We start from the raw sequence: 21,734 nt of genomic DNA, 5'->3' as shown, positions 1-21,734 counted from the left end.
ATACAAATTTATCTCATGATATTCATTGTGGGCATTCTGAAAACTTAACTGGCTAGTTATGTCCTGAAGACTGGGCTGAAAACCTCTGGCTTAGAGGGAATGGGTCATGTATAGCATTAGTCCCATGAGATTAAAGGTTATGTGACCTTTGCAGATACTTGAGTTAATCTGAGCAGCACAGGTCACACAGGGTGTTGGCATAACCCAAAACATTGAAACACAGACAGACTGGAAGAGCTGTCATGTAAAGTTGTCAGGATATAAGGATTGTTATAGAGTAACATAATTAGCAACAGTGGCGTAGCGAGGGTAGGAAGTGCCTGGGGTGCCCCCACTCCCTCCCTGCTCCCCACGCCACACTGGTGTCCTCCCTCCCCCCCAATACCTCTTTAAATCTTTGCCAGTGCGAGCAGATTCTACGGCCTGCTATTCACACCGGCATTGGCTTTCCATCTGATGTCACTTCCTGGCCCCGCAACTAGGAAGTGATTTCAGAGGGGAGCCCGGCCAATGGGAGCAGCAGGCCGGAGAAGGGCTGTGGCTCACTGGTTGAGCTACTGCCTCTGCACCTAGAGGTTGTGAGATCAAATTCCGGTTCTGATCCCTTGTGAACCTTGGCAGGTCACTCAATCCTCCAGTGACCACCATTTTGAAATGCCAAAACCACAAAAAGGCAGTTTACAAGTCCCCATTCCCTTTCCCTTCCCTGTCCATTCTATGCCACTGATTATCAGGAGTATTCTATTTAACAAATAATTTGAAATGTTTGTCTAGTGTTGCTGCTTTAAACTCTGATTCCATTCCATGTAGTCAGGTTTGAAGTTTTCTTTCAATCCCACCGGCAAAGGGCATTGCGACTATAAGACCCCCCATTTACTGGGTCAATTCCAAGGTAAAAGATGCCCCTCCCTGATGACTTGCTGCCATCTGGTAACTCTGCTTTAAAATATTTGCTGTCTGACATTTTTCTATTAAAAAAAAAAAAAGTGAAATATGCTGGTGCTATTGAACAACTCTTACATCAAGTAATTAAACTAACCTAGTACAGAGAGGTTGCACACTTCCTGTTTTCCTGTTTGGTCAGATCATGTTGTTGTTTTCCAGGATTCTCTGGAAATTGCATTGGCTGTGGAGAGAGAGGATTTCGATATTTCACCGAGTTTTCCAACCACATTAATCTGAAGCTAACAACTCAGCCAAAGAAGCAGAAGCACTTAAAATATTATCTGACGCGTAATTCCCAAGGAGCTCTGTCAAAAGGACCGCTCATCTGCTGGAAAGGTAGGCAGCACATGGTAGATAGGTGTTAAAGAGACATTTTCTGACTCTATTCCAGCACCTTGTAGATTAGCCAGCACCTTATAGACTAGCTCGCAAGAACAAGTGTCCACTATGCCAAATACACATTCCAATAAAACTATTCCGTTTCCTTAGGATTAAAATACTGCTTGGTCAGATTTTGTTCTCAGATGTGTGCATGGCGTAGAAGACTGAATGAGAACCAAGGGAACCTGGTTTGATTCCCATTGCAGATCTTTCTGACTCTGGACATGTCACTTATCCTTCATTGTACCAGGTGTAAAATACAGGTCTCCTTCCGTATTTGTGGTTTTGGGATTCCCAAATTCAGTTATTTGTGAGTCTCCAAGCAAGCAGCCTCCCTCCTGCTTCCAAGCTTACCTTTGAAGCCCTGGTGGTGTAGTGGTGAAGCGGGACAAGAGTGAATTTCCTACGCTCCTGCCCCATACAGATCCACGATCAAAAATGCCTGCCGCATGTTCCTTCATTGGTCTTTTGAGTTTCCATGGTCTCACGAAATTGCTGCAGGAACCTGAGGTGGCCATTTTTGATAGCGGATTTGCATGGAGTAGAAGCATAGGAAGATCGCTTCTGCCCCACTTCACCTCTAGACCACCAGGGCCATAAAGGTAAGCTGTGGAGGGGTCCGGGAAGCAGGAGGGAGTCAGGGTGGGGGAGGCCCTAAAGTTATTTGTGATTTTTTAATATTCGTGTGGGAGCTGTGCCTCTGATCAATGCAAATATAAAGGGAGATGTGTAAGTACCAAACCGCTTTGATTGTAACCACAGAAAGGCAGTATATTAAATCCCATCTCTTTTCCTTTCCCTTTACTCTGTTTGTGTTTTGCATAGATATCTGTTGTAGAAACAGTATATGTTCAGCAGTGGTCTCTACAGTGATAAGGCTTCCAGCATTTGCTTGCTTTCAAAAGTATCTGCTTGACGCCAAGTGTGATACCAAAAGCCCTAATAATTAAGATATGCTAATGTGTGATAGAGAAAAAGTATCACAAATGAACCTAGTATTTCAACGTCAAATTTGGCAAGACAAAGAGCAGTATCTCAAGGATATTTGTCAGAAAATTTAATCAGAACATGTAAATGGAAAAACCAGATTAACCTATTAAGAGGTTGCAATAGAAATTCCAACCTCAACCGGGGATGATTAAACATGGCAATGGAATGATATTGAATGATCCAGAAAGCATTAAAAAGAGATGGAAAGAATATATGGAAACTTTATACAAACAAGGCAATGAGGATAACATTGGGGAAATTGAACTGGAAACTGAAGCAGAAGAAGAACCAGATATTTTAAAAGAAGAAGTCATAGCGGCAATTAAAGCTTTATCGAAAAACAACTCATTGAATAAATAAAAGGCTCAGAAGGTGCTATCATGACCCTCACTCGACTGTGTCAACAGATTTGGAAGGAAAAGCATGGCCAACCATTTAGAGAAGATCACTGTTCATACCTATACCAAAGAAAGGTGATGCCAAGGACTGTAACAACTACAGAACAATTGCATTAATTCCACACGCCAACAAAATATTGCTGAAAATAATACAACGAAGGCTACAATCATATGTTGAGCAAGAAGTACCTGAAGTTCAGACTGGGTTCAGAAAAGGTCGAGGAGCAACAGACATTATTCCCAATGTTGGATATTGGAGAAGAGCAAAGAATACCAAAAATTCCTATACCATTGCTTCATTGATTACAGCAAAACTTTTGACTGTGTGGATCATAATAAACTATGGAGAACTGTAGTGCAAATGGGAATACCCAAACACATTACTCAGTTGATAAAGAGTCTATATGAAAATCAAGAAGCTGCAGTGAGAACTGAATATGGCAACAAAATGTGGTGTCAGGCAGGTGAAACCATGTTCAGAAAAGCAAATTTGGAAGAAGAGAGTGTTGGTTTCAAAACTGGTGGCCTAAATATAAACAACCTGCGCTATGCGGATGATAAAATGCTCATCACCAGCAGCAAAGAAGACCTGCTGTATCTATTGAGAAGTCAAAGCCAAAAGTCGTAAAATTGGATTAGAATTGAATGTAAACAAAATGAAGATCATGAACATGGCAAATGATGAAGATTTTGAGCTTGAAGGTGATTGAAATCCTTTACAACTTCTATTCTATCTCCTGGGCTCTTCTATAAACAAAAGGCAACTAGCAAGGAGGAAATACTCCCCAGAATAGCACTTGGTCACTCTTCAATGAAGGCTCTCAACAAAGGCAAGGAGGTAACACTCCAAATGAAGATCAGACTTGTCCATGCACTCATTTTCTCAGTGGTCGATTATGGATGTGAAAACTGGATGCTACAGAAACAAGACAGAAAGATGATTGACTTATTTGAGCTTTTGTGCTGGAGAAAGACTATAGGCATGCTGTGGACCACCAGAAGAACTAACAAATCGATCCTGGAAGAGATGAAACCAGCTATGTCACTTGAAGCCCATATAATGAAGTTACGACTGTCGTATTTTGGTCACACCATCAGAAGAGAGAAAGGACATCATGTTTGGGAAGGACATCATGTTTGGGAAGATTGAAGGAACTAGGTGAAGAGGGTGACCTGCAATCATATGGCTGGACACATTGAAAACAACCATGTGGATGATTTTGGAGGACCTTTCTGGACTAGCACAAAACCAATTTCTTTTTAGATCTTCAATTCATCAAGATGCTAGGTCTCGAACACGAGTCGATGAAGACTCGTTAAAGCAGTTTTACTGGTACAGAAGCTCTCTTGCTGATGTTCAAAAGGGTTCATGTGGGCTGCTTCCAATCCTCATAGCAGCCCCTGAGAACCATATGTAAATATATCACAAGGAGCTTAGTTGTATTTAAATTAGCTCTTCTTGGATGCACAAAAGGGTATGTCCCCTCTTTTACGGGACAAAAATTTCTGGCAGGTCTGGACCTGCTGGTAGCTATTGTGTATGTGTTGTGTGAGGCACACAACACATGCAGAACAGTTGCGCCCATTAAAAAAAAAAGTTCCCAGCTGCCCCTGCTCTCCTTACTGGCTTAGCTGATCGTGTCTCTGGAGCTGTGATCTGCTGAGCTGGCAGGGGATGCCCCAATCAACTGAGCCATATGAGCCCCTGATGCCGCTGGTGGCTTTGGGACTTCCTCTACCGTGATTAGCTAAGCTGGCAGGGAAAGACCCAACCAATTGAGCCTGCAGGACTCCCTGAAGCTGCTGCTCAGTGCTTCGGGGCTTCCCCTGCTGGCTGAGCTGATCACTGCTCCAGAGCTGTGATCAGATGATCCAGTAGGGAGAGCAAGAGCAGGACTTGAAAAATGGAGCCAACAGGAGGGTTGGGGTGGGGACAAGCTGTGCTGAGTGATTGCTCTTCTAAGCAGGCGCTAGGCACAGTTCCTCCCCTCTTTTATGGGGCTACTTCACACAAATAGCTTGCATATGATTTGCATATGTCTCTGTAAAAGAAAATCACTCTTAACATGGTACTTTTTACCGGATTGATGGAGCATTGTGCATCTGGCCCTCAGAGTCGTATTTTAGAAAGGACATTGAAATCAGAATTGAGACATCCCAGGTTAGGACATCTCAAGTTCTGGTTGTGTTTAGAATGGAATCTCCTGACATAACCTCTTTTAAAATACTGGAGAAGGGGACTGTTACATGCTGGTTAGGTACGGCATGGATATCCATTTTAAAAAGGTAAAATATCAGTAGTTCAAAACAGGTATACTGTATATATTTTTATATTGTGAAATATTGTGAATAGCTTATGTGCCTGAAAATAAATATTTATCTTAGCCATGTTGGAAACATAAAAGCTTTTTTTCTCTGAAGCTGCCATAGAAACTATTATCCCTTGCCCTTCACTTTCAAAGGGTACTGAGAAATTAAGGGGGAGGCCTCTTTCAATCCTTGCACGGTTATCTTGTACCCGCGGATAACCGTGGGAAACAATCCTGTGTCATCCTTTAGTATCTATCTCAACCTCAGTCCTACTACACCAACATTCTTCACTGCAAGGCTTGAGGGTCAGTGGCTGTGTCCATTCATACTCTGATTCTTATGTGAGCCAAGTATGGGATAATGAACCCATTGTGACATCACGGATATGATTGGCTCTTAGGCATTGGTGGAATGAGGCATTATGACATCACAATATCTGCTCTGGATACCAGAGACTGTCATTCTTTAGTGTCTATCTCAACCTCAGTCCTTCTACACCAAAATTCTTCAATGCAAGGCTTGAGGGTCCGTGGTTGTGCCCATTCATACTCTGATTCTTCCCTTTCTCCTTAAAGAATGGCATGGAGATGGTTTCTCGCAGTTATCTATGGGGACAGGAATGGTGATTAATTTTGTCACCATGTCATTCTCTACTGCTCAGCAGGAGCACTTTTCTGAATCCAAGATATCTTTGGTAGCCGATGTAAATCCCAACATCGATCTATTAGGACATTGTGAAATGAGTAATTAATGTTCATTATTTAGATTTGCTGAAAACACACCTGGAGTTCTGTTCTCTCTAATCTGAGACGGGAAGTCCTCCACCTACAGTCCTGCCAGTGAGGAGTGCTGTTTCACTAAGACATTTTCAATAGTGAGGGACAAGCAAGCTCTGCAGGACTCCAGAGAAACTTGCCTGTCCCTAGCAATTGAAAGCACAGTATTGAAGCATCATCCCCCACTGGCAGCAATACAGTTGCAAGACTCCCATTCAGCTTAAAGGGAACAGTGGCCTGCAGCCCACCCTCCTGCCATTTGAATGTTCTTCAGTTTCAGGGGCAGATATTCAAAGCATACCATTTGAACAGGGCTGATTGTAGCCAGTCTAGCTTGTGAGTTAGATTGGCCTCCATTGCAGAAAAGGGTTCTTGGTGGCTTTTACCAATAGTGATAGTAGCTACCAAGAATCCTATGCAAATGATTTACAAGGAGCTCAATAGTATTAAAATGAGCACTCTATGTAATCCATGGCAAGAAATGCCCACCTTTTATCGTGCAAACTTTAACTGCAGATCTGAGCTCTCACAGTCTTACTTTCAGCGCCTGAGCACTAATTGGCTCAGGCACTGACAGGAAAGTAAATAGAAGAGCTCAGACCCACAAAAAATCCCCAGGGGATCCCCTCCGAAACCCAAGGTGGTCCAGTATGTGGCAGATCGGAGCTCCCTCCCTTCTTCCCCAAGCCCCTCCCCCCAAATGACTTCCGATTCCCCCTCCTGCCAAGCCCCCCTTTGCAAAAAAACTCCCTGGTGGTCTAATGCGTTGTTCTGAAGAGGGGGCAGCAGGGATGCCTACTCCTGTCTGCCTCTTCAAAATGGTGGAGCCCTACCTCTTCCCCTGCATGGTACATCCTTGAATGCAGAAAGAGAGGCCTAAATACCATATAAGGAAAACCTCTAGTTTTTTTTGTGGGGGAGGTTGGCGGGTGGAGGAATCGCGGGCCATTTGTGGTGGGCTCAGGGGAAGCAGGGGAGATTGGGTATGCCATTGGACCACCAGGGCTATTTTGGTGGGACTTGGGGAGTTGGGTTGGCTGGGGGGACACCAGGAAGTGACCTAGGAAATGACGTCAGAGAGAGTGCCAAAGCTGACACGAACAGCAAGTTCATGGCTGCTCATGCCGAAGCTAAAAAAGATACAGGGAAGGGGTGCATGCATGTGTTAGGGGGGCGGAGAAGAGGGTGGGAGAGGGGCACCACCAGCCCAGATGCCACTCACCCCCGCTATGCCACTGCCTCCTCCCAAGTCTGACATTAGAGAATGACACGGTGACAAAATTCATCACCGTTCCCGTCCCCGCGGATAACCGCGGGAAATAATCCCATGTCATTTTCTAGAGTCTATTTCAACCTCGGTCCTTCTACACCAGCATTCTTCAAAGCAAAGCTTGTGGGTCAGTGGTTGTGGCCATTCATACTCTGATTCTTCCCTCTCTTCTAAAAGAATGACATGAAGATGGTTTCCCGCGGTTATCCGCGGGGACGGGAACAGTGATGAATTTTGTCACCGTGTCATTCTCTATCTGACATCTCACCCCCTATCCCCTTACGGCCTCCAGTTCATATCCCCTCTGGTTTTCCCTGTCCATCTCTCCCTCCTCCTTCTGCCCTCTCCTCTGAATCTCTTTCTCTTTCCCCTACCCTTTCCTTCCCTCCCTCACTCCATTCCCTACATCTCTCCTTCCCTCATTTGAGTCCAACTTTTCTCCCTTCCCCCATTACTCCCCCCACCCCAAGTCCTACATTCTCCCTTTACCTTTTACTCGTTCCCTGAATCTGAAATGTCTCAGGTGGGGCCTTATTTCTAGGGCACTCCGGTGGAAGAGGCACATTGTTACCAGCCAGCGTGCCTGCTGGTCGGTTCTCACTGCCGCTTACCTTTGCCGACATCTACTCCTTCCTCCCCCCTCCTGCCACATGTCTGCCTTAAATGTCTTGTAAAAGCCGTCCTGCTGCCAACCCCGACATCTTTTCTCCACTGTGGCCCCCACCCTCTCTGACAACTTCCTGTTTCTGCTAGGGCTGGCCATAGTGAAGAGAAGACGCTGTTCTTTTACAAGACATTTAAGGTAGACACGTGGGGAGGGGGGGGAGAAAAGGAGTAGATGTCAGTGAAGGGATGCGGTAGAGAGAGCCAGCCAGCAGGCACGCTAGTCGATAGCAAGATGTCATTTCCAGCCTCACAAGAAGTGCTTCTTTCCTTGCAGGATCCCTGTCGGGCCTTGTTACAATACTACCGGGAATTTTTGGGGAGGCCATGGCCCCTGTGGCCCCCTCTGTGCCAATGCCTATGCCTGGATGTGACTCTGCATTGAATATCTGGGAATAAAGCTGGCAGTGGCCAAAAAATACTGATTGATTATTGTCCGAATTAAGTTTACTTGCACACAGGAAAGATGATTTCCTAAAAGCCCATTTCTGTAGTGACTTATAAACAATCTCTCTTTATATACAAAAATCTATAAATTTTTTGCAATCCAGATAGTGATGTTGAAAATGTCTGGTTAGCACCAGACTTGCAACTGACTTTTTTGGGGGAGGTGTACTGGAGGCCGAGTCAGTCCTATTTTTGTGCACTTAACTGACTATGCTTTAGCCAGCTTTGCAAACCCTGAAATTCAGTGCCGAAGCCCAAACATGGGCCCGGCCTTGAATTTCTAGGCATAAAGAGTGGAGAGTAAAACTGTGACTGAGTTTAAAGAAGCGTGGGATGAACATAGAAGATTTAGAATCAGAAAATAATATTAAATATTGAACTAGGCCAGTTACTGGGCAGACTTGCACGGTCTGTGTCTGTGTATGGCCGTTTGGTGGAGGATGGGCAGGGGAGGGCTTCAATGGCTGGGAGGGTGTAGATGGGCTGGAGTAAGTCATAACAGAGATTTTGGCAGTTGGAACCCAAGCACAGTACCGGGTAAAGCTTTGGATTCTTGCCCAGAAATAGCTAAGAAGAAAAAAAAAAAAAAAAAAAATTTAAATTGAATCAGGTTGGGCAGACTGGATGGACCATTCGGGTCTTTATCTGCCGTCATCTACTATGTTACTATGTAAAGCCAGTAGTGGTCAGCAAAATGTTGAGTGCAACCGGCTGAATAATCAGGCCTTCATAGTAATTTTACAGATTCCGTAAAAGATACCTCTTTTTATATAAGAAGTCATTAAGTCTAGATTAATTAGAAAAATCCATTCAGCTTGGAAGTGTTCTCTGAATGCATAAAATGATTTTACAGTGTAAACAAAAGATGTCTCCTGCAGCACCTCTTAACTTGTGAATATGTTACTGAGTATACCTGGCCTTCTAAATCAGGCCCATCATGATAAAATATAGCTTGTTGAATTCCAGAATGTAGAAGCCGACAATCACCTGCTGGAAGCCACTCTGCTAAACCAAATCCTTTGGTTTCACCAATTGCAGCTTCAGAAAATGGAACGGCTAATGGATACAAATCAGGGTTCACACAGACAGGTACAGTAGAGTCGTGGGTGCTTTGTAGTTTGTCAGATATATGTAACCTCCTCCTATTTATATACCCCCAATTTAAGATTTTTTTTTAGGACTTGTCCATAACAGCTACTGAAGACAGAGTCCAAAGCCTTGGGCTCTCACACTCAACCATACTGTACAGATTTGTCTCATGTTGAAAATATAGAAACTGTATGTAAGCTGTACCAGAAAATGCAATCCTTGCATTCCTAGCTCTAGTTGTTAGCCCATAGCAAACTGGGCATATACGGCAAAGGAATCTTCAGAGGACTCAGCCTTGGAGATTTTCCCAAAGTCTGTGGCTCATCAGTTGCAAAGTCTTAAACTTGTCAAAGAAATTGTAAATTCAATTGTATGCAGATCCTCAGTAGAGAAATGTTTGTGCCGAAGTTACTGGAAGCCAGTAACACAAACTTGCCTGGGTTAAACCCGAAAAATAATAGAATTTAGGAACATATTTGGATTTTGTTACTGGTAGGATATCTTGGTTTAGTTCCTTTTTGGATAGGCAGGTGACAAAGTATGAATAAGTGTCATAAAGGCTGACTGAATTTGTTTCCGTTTTGGTTATGGTTCTGAACCCGGCCCAAAATTTCATGGCTACGGCCATGGTTTCAGTTTTGGTCCAGGAGGCAGGAAAGGGCAGCTGGAGCGCCGGTGAGTGAACATAAGAACATAAGAAGTTGCCTCCACTGGGTCAGACCAGAGGTCCATCCTGCCCAGCGGTCCGCTCCCGCGGCGGCCCATCAGGTCCGCGACCTGTGAAGTGGTTTCTGACCACTTTTATAACCTACCTCAAGTTCTATCTGTACCCCTCTATCCCCTTATCCTCCAGGAACCTATCCAAACCTTCCTTGAACCCATGTACAGAGTTCTGGCTTATCACTTCCTCCGGAAGCTTGTTCCATGTGTCCACCACCCTCTGGGTAAAAAAGAACTTCCTAGCATTTGTTCTAAACCATGTCCCCTTTCAATTTCTCCGAGTGACCCCTAGTGCTTGTGGCTCCCCACAGTTTGAAGAATCTGTTCTTATTCACTTTCTCTATGCCCTTTAGGATTTTGAAGGTTTCTATCATGTCCCCTCTAAGTCTGCTCTTCTCCAGAGAGAACAGCCCCAGCGTTTTTAACCTGTCAGCATATGAGAAATTTTCCATACCTCTTATCAGTTTAGTCGCCCTCCTCTGCACTCCCTCGAGTACCGCCATGTCCTTTTTGAGGTACGGCGACCAGTATTGAACACAGTACTCCAGGTGCGTGCGCACCATTGCGCGATACAGCGGCATGATGACTTCCTTCGTCCTGGTTGTGATACCCTTTTTGATGATGCCCAGCATTCTGTTTGCTTTCTTTGAGGCTGTCGCACACTGCACCGATGGTTTCAGTGATGTGTCAACCATCACCCCCAGATCCCTTTCAAGGTTACTCACCCCTAGCCATGTTCCCCCCATTTTGTAGCTGAACATCGGGTTCTTTTTCCTTACATGCATGACTTTGCATTTCTCTACGTTAAAACTCATTTGCCACTTATTTGCCCAGTCTTCCAGTCTCGTTAGGTCCCTTTGCAGGTTTTCACAGTCTTCCGTGTTCCTAACCCTGCTGCAGAGTTTGGTGTCATCAGCAAATTTGATAACCTCACATTTTGTCCCCGTCTCCAGATCGTCAATAAATATATTGAACAATAGAGGTCCCAGCACCGACCCCTGTGGAACTCCGCTCGTGACCCATTGCCAGTCTGAGTATTGGCCCTTCACTCCAACCCTCTGCTTCCTGCCTGCCAACCAGTGTTTGATCCATCGGTAGATATCCCCTTGCAGGAAATCACTCGCGGTATGCTCCACCTGTCGGGCTTCACCAATCAGGAGCTGATTTGACACGCAGGTCCTGATTGGCGAAGCCTGACTTTAGTACAGGAAGAGGCGGTCGTAGAATGCCGCGAATGACTGGATGTGACATCCAGTTCCTTGTCTTTTTTCAGCGTGAGAAGTGCTATAGCAGGAAGATCTACTCGTTGCTGTTGTTGCCACCGTCAGAAGATAAGTGAACTGTTTTGTTCTTTTTCTGGCTCCCTGTGCACAGTGGTGGCTTTGGTCCCGTTTTGAAAAGTTACATTTTGAAACGTGTGGAGTTTTTTTTGCCTATGATAAAGAGCAGGACTGGCTTAAGAACTCATTGGGTTGCCGTCTGTATATTGTTGATAAGTTGAGGCTTTTTCTCCACTTTCATGGGGTATCTCCACCACAGGGCTAATAACAATTTTTTTTGCTGATTGTATTTATATTTTGTTATTGCGATTTGGATTCTTGAGAGATATTTAAATACCTACGTGGCATAAATGCACATGAGTCGAGTCTCTTTCAGTTGAAATGAAGCACTGGAATGAGAGGTCATAGGATAAAGTTAAGAGGTGATAGGCTCAGGACTAATCTAAGGAAATACTTTTTTGTAGAAAGGATGGTAGATGCGTGAAACAGTCTCCTGGAAGAAGCGGTGGAGGCAGAGACTGTGTCTGAATTCAAGAAGGCGTGGGATAGGCGCGTGGGATCTCTTACAGCAGGGGTTTCAAAGTCCCTCCTCGAGGGCCAGAATCCAGATGGGTTTTCAGGATCTCCTCAATAAATATGCATGAGATCTATTAGCATACAATGAAAGCAGTGCATGCAAATAGATCTCATGCATATTCATTGGGGGGAAATCCTGAAAACCCGACTGGATTCTGGCCCTCGAGGAGGGACTTTGACACCCCTATATTAGAGGAAGAGGTAATAGTTACTGCGGATGGGCCTTTATCTGCCATCATGTTTCTATGTTTCTATTACCTAGATACTTTTCACTAGATCCCTGAGTCTCTAACTAGGATAGGTTCTTTTCATCTCGCCTTCCCATATGCCTGGAATAAAGTGCTTGAGTCCGTCTGCCACGCTCCTTCCTTTGTTCCAAAATCTAATTGCAAACTGTGTGCCACTTGAGATTTCAGGTGTGCTGCGAGATGCTGAGGAGGAGGAGAGACACTGGTGCTGGCTGACTGCCTATAGGATGTGTGTCTTGTGGCAAGAGGCACATCCTGTTGAGAATCAGCCAGCGCTGGCACCTCTCCTCCCTCCTCCCTCTTCATCTTCCCTGCTGGCATCCCCCACTTGAAGCTCAGGACCTATCTGGGGGGCCTTCATGCATACATGGATGTCAATGTGATGACATCACGCATGCATGTGATTTAATTGCGTCGATGTCCCCATACTTCTGGATGCCTTGGGCCGCAGCTACTATGTTTAGTGTGCTGCAGCTGAACAAAGTTTGCGAGACACTGGTCTAGTGGCTTTGGGAGGTCCTGGCAACCATTTTGTGAAGGGAACAAACGCTGGCAGGACTTGCTCTTGCCCGTGCTGGTTCCAGTTGCAATATGGCTTCCAGGACTTCCATTGGCAGTCTCGGTAGCCATTGTGGCAGAACAATGGCATGGGGTGGGAAAGAGTGGAATTCATTCTTGCCCTCAAAGAGGCCATTAGACTATCATAGCTTCCTAAGTTAGAGCCAGGGAGGACCAAGGAGTGGTCAAGTGTGATGGGGGGGGGGTGGAGACGGAGGGAGGCTGCTGCTGTGAGAGTAGGCTCGGGGGGGACTTTTTGGTTTGGTGTGGGAGAGGGAGTAGGAAGAAAATAGTTTTGTTTTCGGTTTCTGCTGAAACTAAACAGCCAAGTTTGGTCAAAGTTTTGGTTTTGACAGAAACTGATGATCCTAGGTTCGGTTGGGCTGTAACACATAAAGTTTTTTTTTTTTTCTTTTATCTTTTCATCTGTGTTTACTTTTCAATAATGCATTTCAATCAGGGCTGGCATCAGTTCAGTCTAGAGAATGACATGGGAACAAATTTGGCCCCATCCTCGCAGGAAGTTCTTCTTCACTCAGAGAGTGGTAGAAAACTGGAACGCTCTTCCGGAGTCTGTCGAAAGGGAAAACACCCTCCAGGGATTCAAGACAAAGTTAGACAAGTTCCTGCTGAACCAGAGCATACGCAGGTAGGGCTAGTCTCAGTTAGGGCGCTGGTCTTTGACCAAGGGCAGCCGCGTGAGCGGACTGCTGGGCACGATGGACCACTGGTCTGACCCAACAGCGGCAATTCTTATGTTCTTAACTCAATTTCTCCGTCCCATCCCCGTGAGTTTTGTCGCTGTCCCTGCCCCCTTCCTGTAAGCTCTGCTTTAACCGCACAGACCTCGAGCACTTATGATTTTAAAGTGTTTGAGGCTTATCCCTGTGTCATTCTCTAGTTCAATGCATCTCTCCAGCTGGGGACACATGATAACGTCCAGATACCTGTACCAGTCAGAACTAAATTCAGACAAGAAAAGTGAACCAGGTCCTTCTGACAGCTACCCTACTGAAAATGAACTAAATCTAGCAAGGTCCATTTCAGCAGAGCCAGGAATGAAAGGCCCTCCAAATCTGTCTTCAGTGGTTTACTCTCCTGAAGTATAACGCTCTTAATTCATATATATCTATGTATTAATGCAGTGGTCTCAAACTCAAACCCTTTGCAGGGCCACATTTTGGATTTGTAGGTAATTGGAGGGCCGCAGAAAAAAATAGTTAGTGTCTTATGAAAGAAATGACAATTTTGCATGAGGTTAAATCTCTTTATAGTTTATAAATCTTTCCTTTTGGCTAAGTCTTAATAATAATATTGTAATTTATAGCTAAAGAGACTTATGATCAAGAAACTATTTTAGTTTACTTTTGTGATTATGATAAACATACCGAGGGCCTCAAAATAGTACCTGGCCGCGAGTTTGAGACCACCGTATTAATGTGTATGAGGTGTGTATTCACAAAGTCATTTGGTTGTAGCTTTTTTGTTTCCAATTGTTCTGGTGGTATAGTTGAAAAGGCTTGTTGGATGTATCCTTAGATGAAGTGCATCTTGGAGAGCCTATGATAGTAACCGTTGTGGAGAAGGCCTCTAGCAGCTATTTGCCTGTCACTGTGCTCAGATGCCTATGAAAGTAGGATTCATCTGTGACCTGCTTTGTATTCATAGTTACATAGTTGGTCCATAGTTTGCCCATTCCTTATCAGTGTAAGAGCAAAAGAAAGCAAAGAGTTTATCTGGAATCTAGTTAATTTTATACTCTGGTCTCTCTTAGTTGAGATGTTGAATACACAGGAATCTAGTTTTATTTAAAGCAACAAATAACCCCATATTTACATACCTTTGTCGTACACCTGGGAGCTCATGCCTTCCATGCTGATTTCTCCTTATCAGCTCCCTTCTCTTTATTTTGTGTTCACAGGGGCCGTGTGATTAATCTGAATCAACAAACCCTTTTATCTTCAGCCCATTATCTTCCTGTAATAATGACACCATATTATCTTCATCTTTACACAGCAGTTCACACCACTTCAGTGTCACAGGGGGGTCAAAAGATGGGATAATTCAAATTTTTTTTTCCTTGCATGCAAATTTTCTCTGTGTTGAATATATTTACCAACAGCAAAAGTCTGTAATTGGCTCCAGTTTGACCAGAATTTTAGGAAGGATGATACGCATAGGGCTAGATTCACTAAGCCCACCGATCGTGTTTGGGATCGTGTACCGACCCGATTTTCCTCCGGCCCGATTCATTAACCTCTGTGCCGATCATCCTCTGATCTGATCCTCATATGCAAATGAGGGGGAATGGCATGCAAAATAGGAAGGACGCAATTCACAAAAAAATTTCAGGAACACCGATTGGGCTGCCCGATCAAAAAAACAAGCGACTGCTGAGGACCAGTTGCTTGTAAAAAAAACCCTGTTCTCTACCCCGATTCTCCTGCTCTCTGCCCTGATTCTGCTTCTCTTGCTCTCAGCCTCGACTATGTGGTTTTAACCTGTGGTGCAGCCCTGCTTTCAATCCATGGGTTAAAACCACAGTCTCGTGAAAGTTTCCAGCTCTAAAAAAAAAAAAAGTTTCCAGCTCTTCCTTTGCGGTGAACATGCTCAGACCATCTACAGGCAAAGAAGATGGTCTGCGCATGCTCAAGGATTACTCTCCAGTGATCCGTGTGGTCGGGGGGGGGGGGGGGCATGCCTCCGATCACCCTCATTTACATTGCCCAATTTGTGAATCAGTCGGCCTGCCTTGGATCGGCCACAGATCAGACACGATTGGGCAGGTTAGTGAATCTAGGCCATAGTTCTGTGAGAATTGTTCTTGATCTATTTGAAATGTATTTAGAACACCAATTAGGTCACCAGGTATATAGTTTGTGATTATTGGTTTACTTTATACCACCTTTCCTAAAAATAACAAAGTGGTTTACAACCATATATCAATTGTAGAAAATAACAACAAGAATGCCAAAATAATTAAGGAAAGAGGAAGAGAAAAGGGGGAGCAGAAAAGATTATAGTAAGTGGAGGAGAAGCAGTAGAGTATTAGATGTTGTGTTACCTTCCAGTGCATGCCAAATCCTCTAGGAGTGTCAAAGTCCCTCCTCGAGGTCCGCAATCCATTCGGGTTTTCAGGATTTCCCCAATGAATATACATGAGATCTATTTGCATGCACTGCTTTCAATGCATATTCATTGGGGAAATCCTGAAAACCCAACTGGAGGGACTTTGACACCCCTGCTCTAGTCTCTCACCATATCCTCAGGGATTTCTTCAATTTGTAGAAGAATTCTAAAATGACATTAGGTGCTGGAACGACATAGTAAAAGCCTGGGGCCAGATTCTCTATCATCACCAATAAATGATTTCAAAACGGTAGTGGATGTTGAAACAATTTTGCATGCAAATCAGTTTCATGGTGATCCACTATAATCCCATCCAATCAGTAGCTGGAAAATTGACTGACACATCCTCAGATCTAGCAGGGGAAGCCCCAAAGCAACCTCCTACTTCTCCGTTGTTCGGAGCAGGAAGACTTTCTTTTTTTTAATGGGTACAGATATGACAGATACCTCCTGGGAGGTAACACACAGAAGGTACCAGGCAGAGAGAGAAGGCTAGAGTGATTAGTAAGTAAAGAGAGTCCTCATAGATGCAAGGAACACAGTCTGATAGCAACTCCTTTAAAAAGGTGCTGGACTCAGGATTTCTGAGAGGAGACCCTCAAAACCTGCTATACCCACCCCCACCTCCAGTTGCCCTTATGGTTGAAGGTGGCACTTATATGGCAGTATAATAAAATTTTATTGGGTTTTGGTAGCCTCACACTTTCTACCATAAATGTAGTGGTTAGAGTGTCTTATGGGCCTGGGTCCTCCTCTCTAGGACTCATTAGCCTATCCACTAGGCTAATTAAGACACCTGCGTTATGCTCCACTAACCTTTCCCACAACAGATGCTGATGTTCTACAGCCAAATATGTAGTTTTATTCATATTTTTTTGGGGGGTGAGCTCACCAAAATCTTACTATACTGCCATGTAAGTGCCACCTGCAGCCATAATGGCTATTGGAGTGGGAAACAGGTGGGTATAGTAGGTTTTGGGAGAGGTTTGGAGGGATCACCATACATTAGAAGGGGGTTATGGTAAGATGTGTATCTGGCTCCCTTTATGTGAAGTTCACAGCAGCAAAACATCATCATCAACAGCAAAGCAATCATCGTTTTCTCTTCTACATTCAGCCTACTCATTCAAACACAATTAATTCCCATATGTGAACATAAGAACATAAGACTAGCCTTATTTGGTCAGACCAATGGTCCATCAAGCACAGTAGCCTGTTCTCACGGTGGCCAATCCAGGTCACTAGTACCTGGCCAAAACCCAAGGTGTAGCAATATTCCATGCTACCAATACAGGGCAAGCAGTGGCTTCCCCCATGTCTTCCTCAATAAGACTATGGACGTTTCCTCCAGGAACTTGTCCAAACCTTTCTTAAAACCAGCTACGGCTATCCGTTCTTACCACATCCTCTGGCAACGCATTCCAGAGCTTAACTATTCTCTGAGTGAAAAAACATTTACTACAATTAGTTTTAAAAGTATTTCCCTGTAAATTCATCGAATGTCCCCTAGTCTTTGTAATTTTTGACGGAATGAAAAATCGATCCACTTGTACCCATTCTACTCCACTCAGGATTTTGTAGACTTCAATCATATCTCCCCTCAGCTATCTCTTTTCCAAGCTGAAGAGCCCTAATCATCTTTCCTCATAAGAGAGGAGTTCCATTCCCTTTACCATCTTTGTCGCTCTTCTTTGAACCTTTTCTAGCGCCACTATATCTTTCTTGAGATAAGGAGACCAGAATTTAACGCATTACTCCAGATGAGGTTGCACCATAGAGCGATACAGGGGCATTATAACATTCTTAGTCTTGTTAACCATCCCTTTTAAAATAATTCCTAGCCTCCTATTTGCTTTTTTGGCAGCCGCCACACATTGGGCAGAAGATTTCATCATATTGTCTATGATGACACTCAGATCCTTTTCTTGGGTGCTAATCTCCAAGGTGGACCCTAGCATCCGGTAACTGTGATTAAGGTTATTCTTCCCAATGTGCATCACTTTGCATTTGTCCACATTATATTTCATCTGCCATTTGGACACCCAGTCTTCCAGTTTCCTAAGTTCCACCTGCAATTTTTCACAATCCGCATGCGTTTTAACAACTTTGAACAGTTTAGTGTCATCTGCAAATTTTAATCACCTCACTCGTGGTTCTAATTTCCAGATCATTTATAAATAAGTTAAATAGCACCGGTCCCAGTACAGACCCCTGCGGCACTCTACTGTTTACTCTCCTCCATTGAGAAAAATCCTCTGTTTTCTTCTTTTTTTTAATATCTTTATTTATTTTGAAGCCACAAGTAAGTACAACATATAATACAATCATATTACATTATAAAAGCACTTAAATATAATTAAAATTGTAATTTATGACAAATAGATATATCACCTCTCCCCCCCCTAATTATATTCAAAAAGTACACTCAAATTAAGAATTTTTTAAAAAAAATGTTCCAACCCACCCTGGACATGTATGACCAAAGGGCAAAATCAACCATCACTCTTTGCAAAATTTTGTCAATGGTGTGTGTGATCAAGGGAAGCCGATTTTTTTTTTTTTCCTTTTCTTTTAAGAATTTGAGTGATTTATCTTTCAGGATTGAAAGTCTTGATCGCACTTTTCTATAGAAGATGTTTATGCTTAGAATAAATTTTGTAAAATTGTATAAATAAAATAAAATAAAAAATTTTGTCAATGGCTTCCAAATCCTCAGAAACTTCTTATAATGTCCCTGTTGTATAGCCATAGTACGTTCCATTTAAAAAACATGACACAGAGACTCCCACCAAAAGGTATAGTTCAATCTATCACAGTTTTTCCAATTCCTTAAAATAAGCTGTATGGCAACCCCTGTCATAATAAAGAGAAGTTTATTATTGTGAAATGATATTTGGCTTTTAGCTCTCATCATAGTGCCAAATAGCACAGTGTCGTATGTTAGTGCCACTGGATTCTCCATTACTTTGTTCACCTGATCCCAAATGGATCTCTCAAAACTGAAGTATCAAGGAACAATAAAATAATAAATGATCTAATGTCCCAGGTTCAAGATGACAGTGCTAGCATCTATTAGACTTGGAACTATCTAATTTCTGTAATCTAACCGGAGTCCAACATGCTCTATGTAATAAAAAAAAAAAAAACAAGTTTGTCTCAGATGCAGACACTGTATATCTCATCCTCCAAGTCCAGATTCGTGGCTATTGAGACGCAGTAATTTGATGCTTTATCTCAATGCTCCAAATGACACGAAGACCTGTTTTTGGTTTCTTATTCAAAAATTCAGATATTAATTTATACCACTGAGCGGCCTGGTGGCCCAGGAAATCCGCCTGGAAGCACAGGAATGGCAAACTATACTGATTTTTAAAATTTTTCCAGTCTACCCTCTGTTTTCTATCCGATAACCAATTCCTAATCCACAACTGAACTTTGCCACCTATCCCATGACACTTCAATTTTCTCAGGAGCCTCTCATGAGGAACTTTATCAAAAGCATTCTGAAAATCTAGATATACTATATCAACCGGCTCACCTTTATCCACATGTTTATTCACACTTTGAAAGAAGTCAAGCAAATTTATGAGGCAAGATCTCCCTCTACTGAACCCATGCTTACTCTGTCTCATTAAATCATGTTTGTCTATGTTTTCCACAATTTTATTTTTTATAATCGCTTCTACCATTTTGCCTTACTGGTCTTTAATTTCCCAGATCTCCCCTAGAGCCCTTTTTAAAAATCGGCGTAACATTGGCCACCCTCCAATCTACAGGTACTACAGATGATTTTAGCGATAGGTTACAGATTTCATTTTTGAGTTCTTTTAATACCCTGGGATGTTTACCATCCAGTCCTGGCGATTTATCACTTTTTAACTTGTTGATTTGGCTCAGTACATCTTCCAGATTCACTGAGATTTCTTTCAGTTCCTCCACATCATCACGCTTAAACCTTTTCTGGTTCAGGTAGATCTCTTACATCTTCTTCCGTAAAGACTGAAGCAAAGAATTCATTCAGTCTTTCCGTTATGGCCTTATCTTCCCTGAGCGCCCCTTTCGCTCCTTGATCATCCAACGGTCCCACAGATTCCTTCACAGGTTTTCTATTTCTGATGTATCTAAAAAAAATTGCTATGAGTTTTTTGCCTCTTTTGCACGTTTCTCTTCATATTCTTTCTTAGCTGTCTTTATCAATGCTTTGTATCTAACTTGCCAGTACTTGTGTTTCTAACTATTTTTTTCATTTGGATCTTTTTCCATTCTTTAAAAGATGTGGGATTTTTTTTTGTTTTGTTTTTTTTTAGCTCTAATAGCCTCTTTCACTTCACCTTTTAACCACGCCAGATCTTGTTTCCTCTTCTTTCCACCTTTGCTGATACGTGGAATGCATCTGGTCTGGGCTTCCACGACGGTATTTTTAAATAACATCCACACCTGGTTTACAGTCCTAACCTGTGCAACTGAGTGCAATTATAGTGAATTTTAAAAGTGCACTATAATTGTACTTGCACTTTAAAATTCACTATAATTTGTGCACATGGTGGGTTCAGAGATGGTGCATAGCGTGGCTTGAGAAAAAGTCTCACTTTTAAATAGTAAACCAGGAGCACTGGTAACGGTGGACCATAGCTTTCACTATAGCACTGAAACCCCCACCTTTATATATTTATAGTTAAACTTTCCCTATTTAGGGTTGGGGCTTACTTGAGTACAGTGCTGCCTACCTTTCTCAGTTTATATTTGGGGATTTTAGTTTTATAATTATGATCATAAATCTGAGCAAGCGGTGGGGAGTCATGTACCATTGGTAATACATTTTGTAATCCACAGGAAAGAAAAAGAGGCAAGAGTAGGAACTAAGTCAATATAACTATACAACACACTACTCTCTTCAGGAGATGTGAGAATGAATCTGCTCCAACAACTTTAATAATTGTAGAGGTGCAGTGTTTAATTGTTGTGTGGCAAAGAAAAGCAGAGATCTCCCCTGAAAAAGATCAACGCGACTGAAATGCTAAATGCAAGTGAGTGGTAGGGCTGGGAATAGTTAAAAACCCGATCAGCGCTGAAATTGATAAATGCTGCCATTTTTTTTTAGAAGTTCTGACAAAGATACTTTTTGACTGTTTGGCATTTTCTCTTTGTATCAATTTCTTGCCATTGTGAATTAACAAAGGGATAAAGCATTGTAGGACGTAGACTAGAATTCAAACTCAGGGTGGAGTGTATATGATTAGAGCTGAGATCCCAGGAAGGGGATCTGAAATAACATATGTTATAAGAAATCCTATGATCTGAGTATAATACGTACAATGATATTCCCATCCGTTTAGTTTAAGGTCACCTTTGAAAGTATTTTTAGTCTCCATATGTTGAGGAAAGTGAGATCCTGTTTCTGTCATCAACAGTTTGCTGTCCTTGTTCAATCAATCATCCTTCCGAGGCTGGATTATTGTAATTCGGTCTATTTAGGCTTGACCAAGGAAAGCTTTCAGAGACTTCAACTGATCCAGAATACTGCTGTTAGGCTGATCTTTGCAAAAAGTAAATCTGATCATGTCTCTCCGCTCCTGCAAAAACTTCATTGGCTTCCTATAATTTCCAGGGTTTATTTTAAATGTGCCTGCTTAACATTTAAGATCTTGCATGGCATCCTTCCTCCTTTAATTCCCCTGTCTTGGAATTCTGTAAGATCTGACATTACCAGATCTACTCAAAAATCTAAATTGTCCTTTCCTATGCTGAAAGGCGTTACCTACATTGGCAAATTAGGGAAGTCTCTACTTTTCAAAATTACTGAGCTGTGGAATGATTTTCCTAGTCATCTGCGCGATCTGGGTTCTTTCCAACCATTTCGAAAACATCTGAAAACTTGCCTATTATCAAAGTTGTAAGTTCCGCTCCTCTCCATACTATTTCAAATCTGTGGCGGGGCATAATCGAAAGCCGCA

General features: G+C 42.9%; 1 protein-coding gene across 1 annotated transcript in view; it reads left to right on the top strand.

Annotated features, from left to right (window-relative positions):
- GREB1L (GREB1 like retinoic acid receptor coactivator) overlaps window positions 1-21,734 on the top strand; it is a 415,187-nt gene that overhangs the window by 224,686 nt on the left and 168,767 nt on the right. Inside the window, 2 exon segments of the mRNA XM_033933926.1 lie at window positions 1,105-1,281; window positions 9,147-9,269. Of these exon segments, the coding sequence (XP_033789817.1) occupies window positions 1,105-1,281; window positions 9,147-9,269 (300 nt within the window).

This window comes from Geotrypetes seraphini, chromosome 2 (assembly GCF_902459505.1).
Source record: "Geotrypetes seraphini chromosome 2, aGeoSer1.1, whole genome shotgun sequence".
NCBI classification, from domain to species: domain Eukaryota; kingdom Metazoa; phylum Chordata; class Amphibia; order Gymnophiona; family Dermophiidae; genus Geotrypetes; species Geotrypetes seraphini.
This window is presented reverse-complemented; position numbering and strand designations above follow the sequence as displayed.